At 49.7% G+C, this 19,598-nt stretch overlaps 1 protein-coding gene across 1 annotated transcript in view; it reads right to left on the bottom strand.

Moving 5' to 3' along the window:
- Nucleotides 1-516: 516 nt before the first annotated feature.
- Eng (endoglin) overlaps nucleotides 517-19,598 on the bottom strand; it is a 33,458-nt gene continuing 14,376 nt past the window's right edge. Inside the window, exons 3-15 of the mRNA XM_051185212.1 lie at nucleotides 12,235-12,372; nucleotides 10,353-10,521; nucleotides 9,394-9,559; nucleotides 8,920-9,046; nucleotides 8,291-8,465; nucleotides 7,963-8,105; nucleotides 4,871-5,008; nucleotides 4,617-4,655; nucleotides 4,032-4,148; nucleotides 3,514-3,765; nucleotides 2,416-2,470; nucleotides 1,471-1,572; nucleotides 517-1,321 (exon numbers count right to left, since the gene is read on the bottom strand). Coding sequence (XP_051041169.1) covers nucleotides 1,197-1,321; nucleotides 1,471-1,572; nucleotides 2,416-2,470; nucleotides 3,514-3,765; nucleotides 4,032-4,148; nucleotides 4,617-4,655; nucleotides 4,871-5,008; nucleotides 7,963-8,105; nucleotides 8,291-8,465; nucleotides 8,920-9,046; nucleotides 9,394-9,559; nucleotides 10,353-10,521; nucleotides 12,235-12,372 — 1,746 coding nt within the window. The 3' untranslated portion in view covers nucleotides 517-1,196. The remainder of the gene's footprint in view (nucleotides 1,322-1,470; nucleotides 1,573-2,415; nucleotides 2,471-3,513; nucleotides 3,766-4,031; nucleotides 4,149-4,616; nucleotides 4,656-4,870; nucleotides 5,009-7,962; nucleotides 8,106-8,290; nucleotides 8,466-8,919; nucleotides 9,047-9,393; nucleotides 9,560-10,352; nucleotides 10,522-12,234; nucleotides 12,373-19,598) is intronic.

Raw genomic sequence — 19,598 nt, 5'->3', positions numbered from 1 at the left:
TCATCAGACATTTAGAGTGTTTGGTTGGAGCTGTAGGAGTATAGGAGCAAATGGGTAAAGCCTAGGAGCATTTCTGTTTCTTCATAACATAAGGTAGCTTGTGTCATGAAAAGACTGCACCGATATTTGTCTGCCTCATGCGAAGACACTGCTTTGCAAACCTCACCCACTGAGTTTTGAAGCTGTATGTCCATCTTACAGATGAGGAAGGGTGGCTGGCTTCCAGGAGCCATGGAGCTGTCCACAGGCCCATTGCAGAAAAGAGACATGGATTAGAACCCAGAGCTTATGAGGATAGCTGTGTCCCAAACCCCAGAGTCTATAGACTGGGCTTAGTGTTTGGTTTCTGTAGCCTCTGTCTCAGGGTTGGGCCACCAAATGAGTGAGGAGCAGAGGGGACTGGCTTCCTCTGAACATGTGTTCCAGCCATCTGCTACCAGACCAGCCCAAGGGTATGCAGCCATGTTCTGTGTCATAATGTTCCTTCCCCTTTACCCAGTACAACCCAAAGGGACACTGGTTTCATGTCTGATTTATTGGTGAATATACAGGGCTTGGTCCAGGACCAGCAGCCTGGCCACTCCCCTCCTGCTCCCATCCGATGGATGGGCTTGGAGGAGGTCTCTGGTACTTCTGGGAGGGGCTGGGCTCCCCTATCCCACTGTCCTTGCCGTCTTCTGAGGCCTCCCTTCCTGAGCTGAGCACCACTCAGCTTCTTCCCTCACCAAAATTGTGCCAGTCCGGGTGAGGAGGCCACTAGGGCCAGATGCAGGTGGCTCTGGACTGGGCTGGCATGGGCTGGCATGTCTGGAGTTCTCACCTCCACCCTGCCCAGTTCACCAGCACAAGACCCAGCTTGAAGGCAGCTCCTTAAGCTTCAGCAGTGCTGGTGTACAGGGCAGTGCTGTGTCTCTCTGTAGTCCTGGGCAGCCATATCCCAGAGGCCCTGGGTTGGATAGTTCTGTGAAGTGGGGCGAGGAGACCCCAAGGTGTTTCAGGCTGGAGTGTCCACTGGCAACAAGCCTCTGCGAGGGAGGTATGAGGGGCAGGTGTAGGGGGCAAGCTCCATCCTCGGCTGAGTGGAGGTGTTTGGCTCTTGGGACCAGTTCGTGGCCAGTGGCTCCCAGTTTATGGCTGCTTGGTCTCTGCTGCGGGACAGGGGCTGGCTGGGAGGCCCTGCTGCTCCAGGCTGGGCACTACGCCATGCTGCTGGTGGAGCAGGGGGTGCTCTGGGTGCTCCCAATGCTGTGGTTGGTACTGCTGCTCTCAGAGGAGGCCGGGGCAGCCACCGCCACCACGGGCTCCCGCTTGCTGGGGGCACCTGAGGGGCGTGGGCAGGGGTGGAGGTCAGGGCCCCAGCCAGGGCTCCCCACCCCCACCCTGCCAGGCTTCACTGAGCATGGCCCAGGGTGGAGTGGAGGGGCCCTGAGTGCTCACTGTAGGGGTAGGGTCAGGGGCTCGAATACTCACGTGTATGAGAATAGATGTACCAGAGTGCGGCTGTGAGCAGGGCCCCGATGAGGAAGGCACCAAAGGTGATACCCAGTACAGCGGGCAGGAGGAGGCCCTTGCCTGCAGTGACCAAAGAGCCAACTGTGTTGCTGCTGTGTTGGGCCCTGGGCCTGTCCCCACCCTGCCATGCTGGCCTGAGTCACAGGGATTATGCTAGTTTTCAGTTTAGTCGGTGATGCGAGTTCTCTGAACTCATCTCTCCATCTAGCATGTGGGCTCAGTACAGTACTTAGCTGAGGGCCCAGGCGGTCAAGCCTTTTGGGCCATCCTTCTGTCCCCAAAGGCCAGGGGAGAAACATCTTGTGGATGCAAAGAACGAAAGGGCCTGCTCCGCCATGCTGTGTGACCTTAGGTGAGCCCCCACTGTCTGTGAGCTTATGCAGGATTCAGATGATCCAGAGCATCTTTTAAGACTAGTGCTGCTCAGTTACTGCAGCCCCCCCTCACACCCCTGCCTCCTACAAGGCCCTTGCTCTCTGGCTTCCTGTCTACTCTGGGGCTTGAGAGTCCTGCATTCTTGATCCTGGCTGAGAGCAAACACAAGCCGTCCTAGCCTACACACCATGTATATGCCCCTAGCAACAGGGAAACAAAGAAACCAGGCTGAGGGGCCTCCTCCACCTTTGGGGTGTCAAGGCACCTAAGATGCCTCATGTTCCATCCAGGAGGTCGAGTCCTCCAGCAAGGTGTACCAGTGACTAGGGGACAGAGATGGGGCTTGGGGGGTGAGGGGAGCTGAGATGAGGAGAGCTGTCCCGCGGCACTCAGCCCCTCTATTAAGATGATCTTACTGTGAGCTCCTCTGGCTGCTGGACCTGAGAAACCTCCTCCAAGGGCTGCCCTGTCCCATTTTCTACCAGTGTCTGGGCTCTGCCCCTCCACTGTCCAGCGTTCTTTACTCACCAGACAGGTCAGAGCTGACGATGTTCAGATGCATGGAGACAGTCTTGTAGACTTCCTGAGGAGGGAGGAGAGATAGCTAAGTGGGCCAGCCTTCAGCTGGCAGCATGTGGTTCTCCCTGACTGACTTTGCCACCATTCCAAGCCTTGGCTGAGTCCTATGTCCACCACTGGGAGCCTGTGAGCAAATCCTAGTGGGCATGTGGCATGGGAGAGCAGCAAGGTGGTCTGCGGCTGCTGTGCATGGTGCTCTGTATCCATGTGTTTAGAGAGAACTCCGCATCTGTTACCCTGTGCAAGCCGTGAGCCACAAGCCAGGCTATCCTGGAGGCCCATTTCACAGGCTGGAGGCTCAGGGCCTGGAAGGTGCAGCCTTCTGGTGGCCCAGCTTCAGGAGAGAAATCTCTGTGCAGACAGCTGGAGTGTTCTTGTGAGTGTGTTAGGCCTGAGGGCCTGAGAATAGAGACTTACTGGACGATACCATGCTGATACCAGCAAAGCAGAGTGGCATGCTTTCCTGTTATTTTTCCCTAAGCTGTCTGGTTCATTGAGATAGGGCACACTGGTGATCGCTGCAGGGTGTGTGGGACATTGGAAGTGAGTGACTAGGTGGGAAGTGCTGAGAATGATGGATGTATATTTAGGGTTGGTGCATGAGTAGATAGAAGGGTAGGTGGGTGGCTGATAGAGGGAGGGGAGGGAGGTGGAGGGAAGGGTGGGTAAAGGGATGGGTAGGTAGGTAGGTGGATGGGTAGTTAGGTAGAGTACATAAATAGATAGGTTGGTGGAGGGATGGGTGCGTGGGTGGGTACATGTCTGAATTGTGCTCCCGGTGGGTGGGTAGATAAATGACAGAAGGATGGTTAAATATGCAGAGGATAAACGGATGGATGGACAGTTGCAGCTGTATATCTGTTCTAATGCCACAAATTCAGTCAGGCTAGCCGTGACTGCTCCCTATAGCCAGGCTGTCAAGCCTCATGCCTGGCTCTCGTTCTGCTGGCCACTAGCTATATAGATCTCATTGCACTAACCCTCTCTATCTGCAAACCCCAGACCCATAGGCCACCTTGAAACTAGACCTGGGCCATGCCTACTCACCTGGGACAAGGTGCTAGGCTGCAGAGCCACGTTGCAGCTGAGGGTGCCAGCTGTGGGTGTGGACACCGTGTAGACATGGAGGAGAAAGCTGAAGCGTGGGTCACCTTCAGGGCTTGGGGACAGCAAGCTCACACAGCTGCCCTTGGCTGCTCGGCTCTGGATGAGTTCCACCATGTCCCTTTCAGGCCCCAAATCCAGATGGCAGCTCTCTAGCTGGACTATGACCTCAGAGGTTGATGGGGACATGCTCACCTGCACAGAGAGGTAAGGGGCATGCGGTATGTGCAGATACCCTTGACCCTTCACTGGCTTCTCTTGAAATCAGCTAGAAGAATAGAAGACGAGCAGGGGACGCAGGAGCAAACAGGAAGGACATGTGACAATTCCTATTTGCAATTTTCTACCTGTCTTTTCCATACACCCAGGCTGGCCCTCACCCCGTCTGGAAGGTGAGATTTCATCTTTCCTCTAACAGTGTTGGGAAGAAAGGCACATGGGTTCAAGCGGGGCATCCATACCTGCACAAAGCCTTGCTGGCCCAGCTCGATGATGCTGGATGCCTGGAGGAAGTGTGGGCTGAGGTAGAGGCCCAGCTGGAAGGAGAAGCTGTCCATGTCGACGCACTGCACTTTTTTCTATGGGAGGGCATGAGGGAGACAGTTTGGCAGGGGTGGTAGGAATTGCCTGATCCCCCATCCTTACCTTTTAAATAAACTTGTATTTATTGTATTGGCACTTGGCTAATGGGGAAAAAAATTTACATCTCTGTGGCTGCTCCTAAGACTCCTATGCCAGTTAATGACCTTATGACCTTTGAGCCCTAGGTCACCCAGGTGTAGACTCTTGGAAGTTGGTTTTGTTTTTGTTTTTTAAGTATATACTGTTCTGCCTGCCTGTACTCCTGCAGGCCAGAAGAGGGAAGCAGATCTCATTACAGATGGTTGTGGTTGCTGGAACAGCAGCCAGTGCTCTTAACCTCTGAACCATCTCTCCAGCCCTAGACTCCTGGATTTAAGAAGTTGAAAGTATAGCCCTTAGCAGCACTACAGCCTTTGCACAGCACTGGAAACAGGATAGGCTCATGGTAGGACTGTCCATCTCACCTGGAGCGGTAGTGAGCTTGACAGGAAACTGATGATCACCTGCAAAGACAGAGGCAAGAAGCTGGCCAGAGCCAGAGAGGCCGCAGAGGGTGTCCCACCTCTCAGACCCTTATTGGGCATTGGAAGGCTGAGCTAAGCAAGGTCCATGCTTCAGCTCCTACTAAACGTTACTCCCTCAACCCTGAGGATCAACGAGGGACCCGAAAAGGCACCAATACTGCTGGCTCCAATACCTTCCAGGCCCTAGGCCGTACCTCATTGCTGATCACATGTTCTGTCACTTTCATGCCACAGCTGGAGTAGGTGCTACGCAAGACAAGGTGGCCATCACTGTCTTCGGCCTGGCAGCTGGGGTCCCAGAAAGTCAGGCCTGTGATGGTGCACTGCAGAGTCTGGTTCAAGGGCAAAGGCACCGTTAGGAGGCCCTGGACTTCCTTTGGCCTTGCTGTCACAACCAAAACACTGTTAAGAACTACCCATTGAGGCTGGAGAGAGCTTAGTGGTTAAGAGCACTGGCTATTCTTTTATAGAATCTGGTTCAGTGCTTGGCACACACACAGCAGTACATAGCCATCTGTAACTCTGGTTCCATGGAATCCAGTGCCCTCTTCCTGTCTCCGTGGGCTTTGCACGCATGTGACGCACAAACTCATGGAGGTAAAACACCCATATACATTTTTTAAAATGCTCGAAAATTTTATTCAAAAAAAAATTAAAAATAGCTCTGGCATGATGGTTCTGGGATTTAAAACATATGTCACCACCTAGCTGTCTTTAATCTTGCTGTTGTTGTTTTGGTTTTATTTGAGACAGGATCTTTATATTATTATTAACTTTTATTTTACATTCCAATTCCCCCTCTCTCCTCTCCTCCTGTACCCCCCCACTTCCCCCCCCCATATGTTCCTTGGAGAGGGTAAGGCTTCCCCTAGGAAGTCTACTAAGTCTGTCCCATCATCTCATTGAGGCAGGACCAAGGCACTTTTCCACTCCCACACCCTTGAGTTTTTTTTTTTTTTTTTTTTTTTTTTTTTTTTGTAGCCTTAATTGTCTAGAAATTCGCTTTGTAAGACAGGCTGGTCTTGAACTCACAAAGATTCAACTGCTTCTGCCTCCTGTGGGCTAGGATTAAGGTTATGTGTGCCCATTACATTACCTTGGATTGTTTTTTTGGGGTGGGTCTTTTTATTATCCATCCTACTCACCCCCAATCCAGGGAGCTAAGGACCAACCCAGGACTTTGCCAGCACTCTCCCCCTAAGCTAAACCTTCAAACCTGAATGTCTTTAATTCTTAGAAGACAGAGGCAGTCTGGTCCACACAGCAAGTTCCATACCAACATGCATACAAAGCCATATACTGACTTCCAAAACAAAAAAGCACATTAACCCCATTGTAGTGGGGCTGGGGACACAGCTCAGTAGTAGAGTGCAGACTTGAGACCTTTTCATGACCCCAGGTGGGTTCCATCCCCAGCACTGGGAGGGGTGGGAGAGGCGAGAAATTGGAGTAAAAATGTAGAAAACTAAACAAAAGGAAGAATGAGCACATAGCATGTTTTTGTTTGGTCAGAAGCAAATTGGAGGGTCTGGAGAGATGGCTCAGAGGTTAAGAATACTGGCTGCTCTTCCAGAGGTCCTGAGTTCAGTTCCCAGCAACCACATGGTGGCTCACAACCATCTGAATGAGATCTGGTGCCCTCTTCTGGCCTGCAGAGTTAGTTATATGCACACAGGACACTATATATAATATAGTATAATGGAAGCGAGGTCAGCTATGTGGCCACATAGCAAGTGAAAGGCCAACCTGGGCTAAGCAAGACTATGCCTCAAAAGTAAATAAAAATAAAAATTTAAAATCAATACGCAAATCAAGAGACACACCAAGCCACAGAAACAGTTGGGAACAATAACCGAATACCCATGTTCCCCTCTCACATTAGCAGAGGATTTCTTGTAAAGTGCTCTGAAGAGTAAATCATGTTCTGGAAACCTGTTGGCATGAAAATATCAGGCTCCAAACTGCAATCCCAGAGTAACCACCCAGAGAGGCATCTACACACAGCTTCAACTCACTAGGACACCTGGGTTTACAATAGTGCAGAACTGGATGTGGTCTACTGCCGAGCACCGGGGAGGAATCAGGACAGCGGGCCACTAGCAAGGCTGATACTGTGGCATTAAGGACAGCTTCCAAATGTGTAAAAGGATCAGAAACATAGGGTATAGGGCACCTGCTGTGGTTACCCTGTGCAAGACACAGAGAAAAGGCTTCCAAGCAACCTACAGCACAAGCAAGGTACAGGCATGAGGATCCGAAGTTCAAGGTCATCTTCCGTTAGGTAGTGAGCTCAAGGCTAGTCTGGGCTATATGAGATCTTGTCTGGGAAAGACAACAATGAAAAAAGAAAACACCAAAGAAAAGAAAGAAAGGGAGGAGGGATGGAAGGAAGGAAGGCAGGCAACACAATGTCATCAGAAGGGAAAATGAAGATTTTCTCCACTCTGCCAGGAGTGGTGGCACAACCTTGAATCCCAGCACCCAGAAGACAGGCAGGTCTGCTGTACATAGTGAGTTCCAGGACAGCCAGGGCGACACAGTGAAAATGTTTGTGTACATATAGTTCCCATTCTAACTGCTATATTCTAAAAAGTATGCATTTAAAATTTATGCATGCAGTCTGTATTCTGAGTGTGTGTGTATCAATTGTATGTACACCTGCACAGAGGGGCACATGTGTGGAGAGGCCAGAGTCTGAAATCAGGCATCAGACATCTTCCAATATTGCACTACACTTTACTTTTTAAAATTAAATTATTATTATTGAGTGTGTGACGTGGGTGGGGTACATATGTGGATGTCAGAGCACAACTTGGTGGAGTTGGTCATCTCTTTCCACCTTTATGTGAGTCCCAGGAATTGAACCCAGGTTAGCAGGCAAATGTTTTATCTACTGGGCCATCTCATTGGATTCATCCACCCTCCCCAACCCCATTTTTCTGTGACCATCTGGCTCAGCCAGCATTAAGATCAATAAAGGCTACCTAATATTGGTATTATTATCACTGGTGTTTTGAGATCAGGGCTCACGTAGCTTAGGCTATTTTCAAACTCCCCATGTAGCTGAGGAAGACCTTGAACCCTTATTTTCCAATATGGACCTTCCATGTACCCTAGTCTAGTCTGGAATTCACCATCCTCCTGGCTCAACCTCCTGGGTTCTGGGGATACATGTGATGGTTCTGTGCTAGGCCCAAACTGCATCTTACAAATGAGAAAACTGAGACTTGCCGAGGGATGAGACTTGCCCTATTTAAGAAGGAGGGAGGGGCAGGGATTCACTTACCTGCACATGTTTTTTACTGAGTTCCAGAGTCATGATGTCATTGCCACACTTTGGCTGGATCAGGGACATGAGTAGCCCAGAGTTGCACCTGTCCTTGGGAGATATGGTCAGAACTGGTGCAGGTGAGGTCCGTGGCACACCACCTGTGGGGCCAGAGGTGGGTAGAGTGGACGGTCACCGAGTGCTCACTATGGGCTAACCACTCATTGTCCTTATGTGGCTGATGAGGCCAGTGAGGCTGAGAAGGTGGCACAAGCTCAAAAATAGTGTGGCAAGTGATCTGGGGGAGCAACAGAAGGGAGGACAGGGTCACGGGGCTGGGGCTCACCACAGCTAGAGGCCCTCAGCGAGACGTCATTGGCCAGAGGCAGCTCTACAAAGGATGCTACAGTGCTGGCATTGAGCTTGCGGGCCTCCCCTATCAGGCCTTGGGGTGTGTCTGGAAGCACGAAACCTTTGATGCTCTTTTCTGGAAAGATCTTGATGGAGTATTCACCTGTGGTCTGAAGGCAGGAAAGGGTAGCAGGGACTATCAGCTGTGATGACTCCTTCTTTGCCTACCTTCCTGGCCACCCATCCCCCTCATCTCCTTTTTCCTGTTTGTCCTTGGCCCAGCAGGCTAGGTTAAGGAACTCCTCGGCCCATTTAGAAAAGCTTCCTGGAGGAAGGGGTCTCTAAATTAATGACAGAAGGAAAACAGGTATTAGACAGAGATAGAAAGTTGGGGTAGGCCAGTGATGGTGGCACATGCCTTTAATCCCACCACTTGGGAGGCAGAGGCAGGCGGATCTCTATGAGTTCAAGGCCAGCCTGGTCTACAGAGTGAGTTCCAAGGCAAACAAGGCTACACAAAGAAACCTTGTCTCGAAAAACAAAACAAAACAAAAAAGCAAGTTGAGGTGGAATGACCACAGTGTGCAAGATCTCAGCTGGGGAGGGGGGAGGTGCAAGGCTCACCCAGAGCTGCATGTTGTGGTTGGCATTGATGAACCAAGACACATATGGAGGACCCTGCAGGATGAGAATGGCGTCGGGATCCCCAGATTCACAACTCAGTTCCACGTTTACGGTCACTGTCTGGGGCCTGCAGCAGGTAGAGAAGTGGTCAGTGCAGATAGTATAGGGTTGAGTGTGGGGACAGAGCTGGTGGTGCTGTTTGGGAAAGTGCTGGAGAACATAGGACACTAGGGTGGGCTGTGTGTGTGCTCTCTGCCTCCTGCTTGTGGTTCAAGATGAGGCTCTCAGCTTCCTGAGGCCTCCATTCTGCTGACATGAACTGTGACCCCCTGGAACTGTAAGCCCAAATAAGCTCTCTACACACTGCCTTGGTCATGGTGTTCTATCACAGCAGTAGAAAAGTAACTGTTACATCAGGAGGATATGATCTGATTGATTAGGAAGGGCCATGCCCCAGGAGGTCAGCACCCTTACCTGGTTCCAGAACCTGGCAGGATCCTCAGGATATATGCCTCCTTGTGGCCAGTCACACCTTCTAGGGAGCAGCCTTGAACTGGGGTGGGGCCTAGAGGTTGCCATTCGAGTGTGAGGCCCATGTCCTGATGGGCCTCTGCCAAGCAGTAGGGTGGTGCCTTTGGGGCTGTGGAGACAAGTGTATCAGAGAGCCTACCCCACCTTCAGCCAGAGGCAATTGTGGGGACATTCGGGAGAGGGCCTCACAGGTGAGGGGACTTACTGCTAAGTGACCAGCCTTAATACAGGATTAACATAAGACTGAGCCAGTAGCACGTGTCAAGGGTGTGTATGTAGTCTCCTCGCCCCTCTCCCCACCACCCGGCTCATCACACATCAGGGGTCTGTTTCCCTTAATTGTTCTCATTGGAGCTCACTGATTTGGCTAGACTGGCTGGCCAGCAAGCCCCAGGAACCATCCTGTCTCTGCCTCTCCAGTTTGGGGGTTAGATGTGTATATCACCATGACAGCTTTACACATGGGGGTGGCAGGTCCCAATCTAGGTGCTCATGCTTGTGTAGCAATCATTACACACTGAGCCCCCCCTCTCATGTAGCCCAGGCTAGCCTTGAACTTGCAGAGGATGACCCTGAATTCCTGTCTCCACTTCCTGAGTGTTTGGATTCCAGATCTATGCCACTATGTTCAGTCTGTATCACTGAAGATGGAGTCCAGGGTTTAATGCTATGCCAGCACACTACTAACTGTGCCCCATCTCCAGCCTCTTGTACTGGGATTTTCAAGGTCAAGAAGAAAATCCAGCATTTCTCATCTGACACCTGATGGAGAAGCAGTCACTAGCTGTAAAAGGTACCATCCCGCCATGTGTGACTTGGGCAAATCATACGCCACTGTGAGCTGAGTTTCTCAGTTTCCTTTGCAATTGAAACTGAGCCCAGAGGCAACTAAGGAAGCTGACCTTGGCCCAGCCGGAGGATGATGCTTTTGGGGTCAACCAGTGTTGCCATCGAGGTGATGGCGCTCTTTTTGGCTGCCCAGTCAAGGATCTGCTTCCTGGATGTGGCAGATGACACTGCTGTGGTGTTGACGACTTCTGGCTTCTCCTTAAAGATGATCACTTTGGAGTCCTGTGGAGACATAGAGTGCTGAGCCCCTTCTGACTGTGCAGGTCAGGAACCATTTTGGGGAGTCAGCTCAGTTAATTGGCAGAGAAAATATCAGAACCAAGAATGACAAGGTTCAAGTGTCCCCAGGTACCTCTTATAGCATAGCCATATCTGTCTCCCCTCTGCACACAAGAGCTACGCGGAGGTACGCATTTGTCTGTCCATCTGTCACCACCAGGCACTCATATACAACGGCATCATGTAGCCCGTGACCCTCCACACTCTGAGGGTAAGTGAGAGGAATCTCAGTGCCCATCCCACACAGCACTTGACACCTGCAGGCACCGAGTCTCTGTTCACTGGGGACCCTGTTGTACTAACTGCACTTTGACGCCTGCCACATGATAGGTGCTCCCAATGCATGGAGAAGGGGGGAATGGAAGGGAAAGAGAAGACAAGCATGAAAAATAACCAATGGTTGAAAGACAAATGGGGTGGTACCTCCCCTGGGAATATCACCATTCAGAAACTAGATAGACATCATTATCTGAAGTAATAGAAGGCAGAAAACTTCATTTAATAAGCAGCAACAACATCAAAAAAAAAAAAAAAAAAAAAAAAAAAAAAGGGTTCAGTGTTTAAGAGGCCTGACTGCTCTTCCACAAGGCCCAGATTCATTCCCAGCACCCACATGGAGACTCACAACCATCTGTAACTACAGTCCTAGGTAATTCAACATTTTCCTGGCTTCGGCAGGAACAAGGAAACACGTGTGGTGCACAGACACACAGGCACACAAAACACTCAGACACATAAAATAAAATAAAATCTAAAAAGAAATGAGAACAAAGCCCAGTCCTCTGGCCAGCTGGGGATGGGAGATCCGGGTGGATCCGTGACCTTGCTGCCTCCCTGGGCTCTGGTGGGCTAGGAAAAGAAACGAAGACTACCTGGAGGAAGTGACCCAGGGGAGAGGAGGGTTTAGAGGAAGCAGAGCCATAGACTCTGAGTTCCTTTGAGCTGAAGTTACAGCAGCAGAAGGGCTTCAGGCTAGATACTAAGGAAGACTGACAGCCAGAGGGGGGTTAATGCAGCACACTGCCTGCTCTGCAGGTATTAACCTCAGTAAAAATAGGGTTATAGTAGTGACTCAAGAGTGTAGTGTTTGTCAGTCTCCTGGCTTGTGGCTGGACAGAAGGCAGACTTCTGGCCTGTGGGTGGTGATTCAAGGCTCTGGCTTTGAATGTTCAAGTAAGAAGATGCAATCTAGCTAGAATGGGCCACTGCAGCAACCAGCCAGTGCATTTGTGTTTCAAGTGTCATTCAGTGATTGACTTGATTCTTCCCACTCTGTGATAAGGGGAAGGGCATTCTGGGAAGAGAAGCTGGACCTTTGTGGTTGGACTTGGGAGATTTTCCACACTGTCCACCATGCTGGTCTGTGTCCATCTGTGAGAGGGTCTTCACCTCTACTGCCCACCTCCACCTCCTCTGAGCCTACCTCTAGTTCTGTCCCTACCCCACCCCGCCTGCCTTTGTGGTGTTCTGAACTGCTGCAACCATCCACTTTCTGGTCCAGACTCTTGTTCCAGGTCCTATTCATCCCTGGGTGTTCTATATCAGGGCTGTGGAATTCAAGGCATGGCCATCTGAACATCAGGCTCTGTCTCACAGAGAGGGATATTGGGCAGGAGCTTTCCACAGCTGGCCTAGGGTTAGGGGTCACACACTCACGTAGGCCAGGTGCAGTGGGATTTCCGGGGCCTGGAGCTTCACAAGAACACTTGTGTTGGAAACAAGGACCAGGAACACTTCTCGGGTCCCAGCGCCATTTTGCCCGGATGCCTGAAGAGTCAGCTCCAGCTCTGACATCTGGGGAAGAGTCAGGGACACAGATATATCAGTCAGATTTGCAAGGGCATGTCAGGGATGATCCATGTATGGTTATGGCCTTACTTGGCTTGGCTCGGCGGTTACCTACGTGCACCTGGCCTCTCACATGCCTAGAAAACATGAAGGACTGGCAAGATGGTTCAGTGAGTACTGCCACCAAGCCTGTCAACCTGAGTTCAATCCCCAGAACCCATATGGTAGAAGCAGAGACTCCTGCAAGTCATCCACTGACCTCTACACCAGTGTGATGGTACAAGTACATACAAGCACACAGACACAATAAGTGAAAAAGTACAAATTAAACAACAATAACAAAAGAGAGTAAGTTAAAAGGAAAGAAGACACAGAGTGAACGAATGAGATTGGTCCCAACCAGCCAAAGAAGAGGAAACACTAATTAAAACGATCCTTAGCTTCATCCAACAGTCAGAACTGCAAGACTGGTCCTTTCCTGCCTCCCCTACCTCTCTCTCCTGACAGGCTCTTGCTTTGTGCCCAGGCTGGCCTCCAACTCTTTATTCTTCCTGCCTATCTCAGTGTCCCAAACGCTGGAATTTCAGGCACATGCCATCACACGCACTTGGGATGACTTCTGTGAAGCATCTGCTGTAAACCAGGCCCATAAACATCCAAGGGATATTCTATGCATGGGAGCTGAGACTCTTCTCTCTCTCAGCGTCCTCTGATGCTAGCTTACCTTGGGGCATTCCAAGTTGTTCCTAGAGTTGTCAGTGTGGCTCAGTGGCAGATCACATGCATAGGCCCTGGTTCTACCTACATTTAAACATGAGTCCACATAAACAACCTAAGACATAGGGAACATTAAAATTCTCACAAATTAGGAAACCGAGTCAAAGATAGGTGAGGCCACTTGGCCATGATTACATGGAACGCTAGGAATGTCACAACTCTCTGCCAAGAAGAGTAAAAGGAAGAAAAGATGGCCAGTTCAGAACTACTCAAAGTGCTTTCTGAGCCGGTGGGATGAGGTGGCGGTGGGGAAATGAACAGGCCAGGGCCCAACTCAGTGCCTTAGAAGTCTCACAGTGTCTCGGAGAACAAAGACAATGGAATCTTTCCAGACGGTCTCTGGCTGTTCCTGCCAACAGCACGCAGCATGACAGCTGATTCCAAAGTCTCCATCAGAAAGGAGACATTAGTGGAAAGTTTCAGGGTCTGGCTTCCAATCATCTCCCTGTTGTTTCCCGACTGATGTCACGAAGCCAGAGACAAGCGTTTCAGCCCCTGGAAAAATCTGCTCAGAAATCTTTCCGCTAGTCGGTAATGACCGTTAATCACTGTGTTCAAGCTCACTCTTTAAAACAACAAAAGGAAGAGAGCAAATAACATCACTTTGTTTCCAATGTACGATGGGCTTCTGTCATGTTAGTGTTCTCTTTAGGTTTTTATTCTTACTTTTATTATTTTCAAAAAATCATTATTAATTTATCTTATGTGCATGCTTGTTTTGCCTGCATATATGTCTGTGGATTCTGTGCATGTCTGATGCTGTGGAGGCCAGAAGAAGGCGTTAGATTCCTTGGAACTGGAATTACAGGCAATCGTGACCTGGGAATTGAACCTGGGTCCTCTGGAAGAGCAACTAGTGCCCTTGACTACTGAACTATCTCTCCAGCCCCCTTATTTGAATTCTTATTGGCGTGTGTGGTCTGTGTGCGTATGCATGGGCTCACTTGCCTGTGTGTGAACATGTAGAGGCCAGAGTTGAGTTTGGGGTATATCTCTCTGCCATTTTCCACTTTAGTGTCTCTCTTGGCACTTGCAATTTTGCTTGGATTGGTTGGCCAGCAAGTCCTGGAGACTCAGCTGTCCCCTACTCCCCGGCACTGGGGTTCCTGGGAACACAGCCACATCTAGCTGTTAGGAAGATGCTAGCTGTCCAAACCTAGGCCATCAAGCTTGTGTAACCCTGAGCCATCTCCCCAGCATTAGGTTATCATCTTTTTTCTTTATTTAATTTTTTTAAACTTTATGTGTGTGCATGTGTATGTGTCTGTGCACATGTAGAGGTCAGAGGACACCCTTAGGGAGTCTGTTTTCTCCTTCCACTATGTGGGACTTAGGGTTCAACCCAGGTTATCAGGCTTGTTGGCAAATGCCTTTATCCACTGAGTCATCTTGAGAGCCTCTAGATTATTTTTCTTAAACATGTATTCTCACAGTAGTTTATAGTAGAATAAAAAGATACATTTCAAATGTTTGGCTATAACAACAACAACAACAATAATAATAAATTTGCAATATTAGGAAGCAAACCCAGACTTGTGTATGCTTGGCAAACATTCTACCATTTAGCTGTATCCTCAGCCTATATTAATGCTTACTAATTGGCTTAAAACTTTACTCTATAAGTATTTTATTTTATTAATCCTAAAAATATTTTGCATTTCAAGCTGAGTGTAGTGGCACACACCTTTAATTCCAGCACTTGGGAGGCAGAGATAGGCAGATCTCTATGAGTTCTGCAAAATGAGTTCAGAAACAGCCAGGGACTGACTATGGTCTGTCTATCTATCTATCTATCTATCTATCTATCTATCTATCTATCTATCTACACATTGTATTTCAAACACTAAAATCAAATGTTGGAGGGCCTGGGGCTGGAGAGATGGCTCAGCAACTCAGAGTTTTTATGGCTTTTCTTGAGAACCTGAGTATGGTTCCCAATACCCACATCAGGCAGCTTACAGCTGACTGTAACTCCACCCAGCTTCAGGGGCTCTGAATCCTCAGGCCTCCATGGGTACCTGTGCTCCTGTGCATACACCCACATACAGAGACATACATAATACATACCCCCCTTTTTTTCCTGATACAGTGTTTCTCTGTGTAGCGTTGTAGACCAGGCTAGGCTTGAACTCACCGAGACCCACCTGCCTCTGCCTCTGCCTCTGTGCTTGGAGTAAAAGTGTGCCCATCACCACCCAGCTCACACTTTTTTTTTTTTTTTTGGAAACAGGGTCTCTCACTGTGTAGCCCTGGCTGGTATGGACAGTAGACTAGGATGGCCTTGAACTTGGAGATCTACCCACCTCTGCCTCCCATATACATATAAGTGAAAAGAAAGAAAGGAAGGAAGAAAGAAAGAACAAAAGACATTCACTGAAGGAAAGCACCTGACCCACGCTCCTTGTCCTGATTGCTATGTACCGTGAGCTCAAACAGCACAGGATGGCTTCACAGTTGTGTGTCTATGTTTTCTTTAGAGACAGGTTCTCTCACAGAACCTGAAACTTGTCATTTCAGCTGGACTACAACTGCGTGCCTGTAACTGTGTGTCATGGTCCAACTGAATTAATGCTACCACTCTGTATTCTCCCAGCTTACAGATGTGGAAACAGAGGCATTAGAGTGGGAATCACTCAGAGAGGCTGTGGAATCAATAGCCTAGCACACGTCAGACTACGTTTGAGCCCACAGCCCTTGACCACCCAGCAGCAATCCAAGAGTGTGTCCTTTTCTGCCTCCCCCTAACCCAGACTGCCGCCAACTCCGTCCATGCCCCTCTGGAGGGGAGACTTCAAGACACACATATAACAAATAGGTGAGTTCAGTAGTTGGGCAGGCTATGTCGAGAGACATACGCAGACAAGGAGGCGATGCTATACCATCCTGGGAGGATGCCAGGGGGCTACAGCAGCTGGAACTGTGAGCAGGAGAGTCTCCTGGGCATCGACCCTGCAGCTGCGTGATGATAGCTCCTATCCCTCAGTGCCTCCCTTTTCTCATCTGTGAAATGGGAGCAGGAAAGGGCTGGAAGCCAAGATCAAGAGGAGCTCTGGCTAGAGGAAGTGAAGAAGAGGAAGCAGAGATCAGAGCATGGTCATGTTTCAGGGGACCAGGGGTCAAGAGGCTGAGATTTTTGGATAGTTGTAACAAGTCTCAGCAATTCTTCCCAGAATTAACAACGCAAACCCGTCACTCTGCTGTCACCCGGACCTTCCCTACAGAGGAGTGGTGCTAAGAGAAACCGAGGCCCAAAGTGGGACAGTCACCAGCCAGGGTCATAGTGAGCACTGTGGGAACATGGGCAGGCTGAAAAGCAGGGTTCCCAGGGGTTCTGTGCTCCCAGATCCAGTTGGTGACTACCAGTTACCAGAAAAATTCAGCCACGGTTTCCACAGTAAACATGTCCCTTCTCCTCCACCCTGACTCACCATGGTGGTCATTTGCACGCATGCTGATTTCCTTCTTTCATCCCCTGAGAGGGAAAGGAAGGGGCCTGCCAGCACTCAGCGTGGGCTGCCCACTTCCAGGATGGGCTCCTGGGTATCTTGAGGCCCAGCCAGGATGATATGTGTGCCAGCTCCTTGCCCCCAGGCCCGACAGCATGGGCTGCCTCATTTTCTCCCTGAGTGGGTGGATGGGAGATCAATTGCTATTTTTGTACCAGCTATCCCTTAGATGCCATTGTTAGCCCAGTGGTTGGTGTCGGGAAAGCGGGATTTCGGTGAAGAGGCCGTGAGTACTAGGAGCCACTTATAGAAAGCCGTTTCCAGCAATTCTTCTAGCAGCGGAGACTTGGGTCTGCCTGCAGCCCCCACCCTCCCAGGGCCAGCCCAGGGGAGGCCCTAGGTCGGCCTCAGCAGACTCAGACAGTACACACAGGAAGAGTGGCAGGGGAAAGTGTTCAGAGCCAGACAAGCCTGACTTCAAACATGGGCTCTGTGGCTCTGGACAGTCACTCTTCCTCTTCGGGCCTCATTTTCCTGGTGTAGAGGGTGAGCAGGACAATGTACCCGTACTCAGGTACTTGTAAGGATGCAGTGTGATTCAGCCTCATACCAGGCTATGTGGTACTCAGCTCAATTGACTCTCCTTTTCTCTGCCCCATCCATCAGAGAATGGCATTCTCTCTCTCTCTCTCTCTCTTTTTTTTTTTTTTTTTTTTTTTTGAGACGGGATATCTCTGTGTAGCTTCAGAGCCTGTCTTGGAACTGGCTTTGTAGACCAGGCTGTCCTCAAATTTGCAAAGATCTGCCTGCTTCTGCCTCCTGGGATTAAAGGTGTGTGCTACCACCGCCCATTGCGTTCTCCATTTTTACTTTAAGAGACGGGGCCTTGCCCTGCACGCCAGTGATTCTCCTGATTCAGCTACCTGAGGAACTGAGAAACAGGAATGTGACATTATGCTTGGCCCAAATTATTATTGTTTTGAAGCAGGATTTCAATGTGTGTAGCTCTTGCTTCAGCCTTTGAGTTCTAGGGTCTTTTTTCCAGAAAGAAATATTTTCTCTCTGTGTGTGTGTGTGTGTGTGTGTGTGTGTGTGTATGTGTCAGCGACAGAAGAGGGAGTCAGATCCCCTGGAGCTGATGTCACCTAATATGGGTGCTGGGAACCAAACTGACATCCTCTATGAGAACAGGAAGTGCTCTTGATAGCTGAGCCATCTCTCCAGCTCTATTCTGATATTTTTTTCTTTCTTTCTTTTTCTTTTCTTTTCTTTTCTTTTTTTTTCTTTTTCTTTTGAGACAGGGTCTCTTTCTATGTAGTCTTGACTGGCCAGGCTAGCCTTGAATTTGAAGATCCACCTGTCTCTGCCGCTTAAGTACTGGGACTAAACCTTGTCCAGGTTTTTGTTTTAATTTGAGACAGGGTCTCACTGTGTAGTCCTGGCTGGCCTCAAATTCACAGAGATCTGCCTGCTTTTGGTCATTTCTTCAAGACAGGGTCCCTCTGTGTAGTTCTTGCTGTCCTGGATGGAACTCACTATATAGACCAGGCTAGCCTTGAATTTACAGAGCTCTGCCTGCCTCTACCTCCTGAGTACTGGGATTAAAGGTGTGTGCCAACACCCCCTGCTCTGAAAATATTTTTAGATAAATTGTATTTGAACTAGGTACAATGGCACATGCCTGTAATCCTGGCGCTTGGAAGCCACAGGAACCACTACAAGTTCAATAACACAGAATAATGGGCTGGATATATGCTGTCTCCAAGAAGCACGCTTAGACAGAAACTTCACATCAGAGCATGGAAAGCAAACAGCCAAGCAAATGGAAGCCTGTCCTGACACCAGACAAAGTACACCTCAAACCAAGGCTGTTAGATAAAAAAAATGACACTACAGTTTTGGTGGTGGTGGGTTTTTTTTTTTTTTTTTTTTTTTTTTTTTTTTTTTTTCAAGATAAGGTCTCACTTTGTAGCTCTAGCTGTCCCTAACCTGCTCATCATCTGTGAGGGCCAGGACAAGGACACAAAAGCAGCTCCAGTCCCAGGGCCCTCAGTCTCTTTATTTTGCTCTGATAGCAGAACAAGAATGTTCATGCATCCAGATGTGGGGAGCCCCAACTCTGTCTTGTGCCTCCCGCAGAGCCGACTCTGCCATTCTTCAGGTACAGGAGAATTCACAGCAGGCCAGCAAGGTCCTTTTTTGGAGACTATAACAAGAGTCACTCCCCTATAGCAGGTAGAATAGGCTCAGAGACAACTAAGCAGGACACTCAGGAGTCCTGGGCACACTGAGCAGGGTGTGCACTGTAAGAGAAAACTCCAGGTACACACATTCCTTCAGTGCTGCAGGCTTCCCACACTGGAGTAGGGTTGCCGCTAGAAGGGGGTGACAGAAAGGCTGCTCATTGTGGGTCACCCTGCTTTTCATGGCCCTCCCATTCTCTCATGGCAGTGTGAGGAAGACTGTGGGAGGCACCTGCTGGCTTGCACTCTGCCTCAGCAGCTCTGCCTGCTCTGTGCACTGAGGCATGAATCAGAGCCTGGCTGGCTCCAGGCTTTAGGAAGGGGCTCCTTGAGTTTGCCCAGGAGGGGAGAGAGTTAGCAGCTAACCACTCTTGACTGCCCAGGTCTGGGACAGCAGAGCAGTGTAGTCAGCCTGATGGCAATCACTGATCCACCAGGCCTGTTCCTGTCTTGAAGGTCAGGATGTGACCTTAGCTCCCTCCCGGAATCCAGGCTCCGGCCTGTCCTTTGGGACCCAGTGAGATAACCCCTGCTCAGTAGCTTGAGGTTTGTCTACAGACTTTAACACACACACACACACAAGACAGAGACAGACAGAGACACACACCCACTGCCACTTCCCTGGGGTTCTTGGCTGCCACCACTCATCTGCCACCCACGCACAGGAAATCTGAGGGTTCTGAGGCCATGTGGGGATGGACGGGAAAGCTGTCTTCTCTCCGTGCCAGGGACTGACAAAAAGGCCAAAGGTCAGTAGAAACAGGCC

The sequence above is a fragment of the Phodopus roborovskii genome, unplaced genomic scaffold (genome assembly GCF_943737965.1).
Source record: "Phodopus roborovskii unplaced genomic scaffold, PHOROB, whole genome shotgun sequence".
Classification (NCBI taxonomy): Eukaryota; Metazoa; Chordata; class Mammalia; order Rodentia; family Cricetidae; genus Phodopus; species Phodopus roborovskii.
This window is presented reverse-complemented; position numbering and strand designations above follow the sequence as displayed.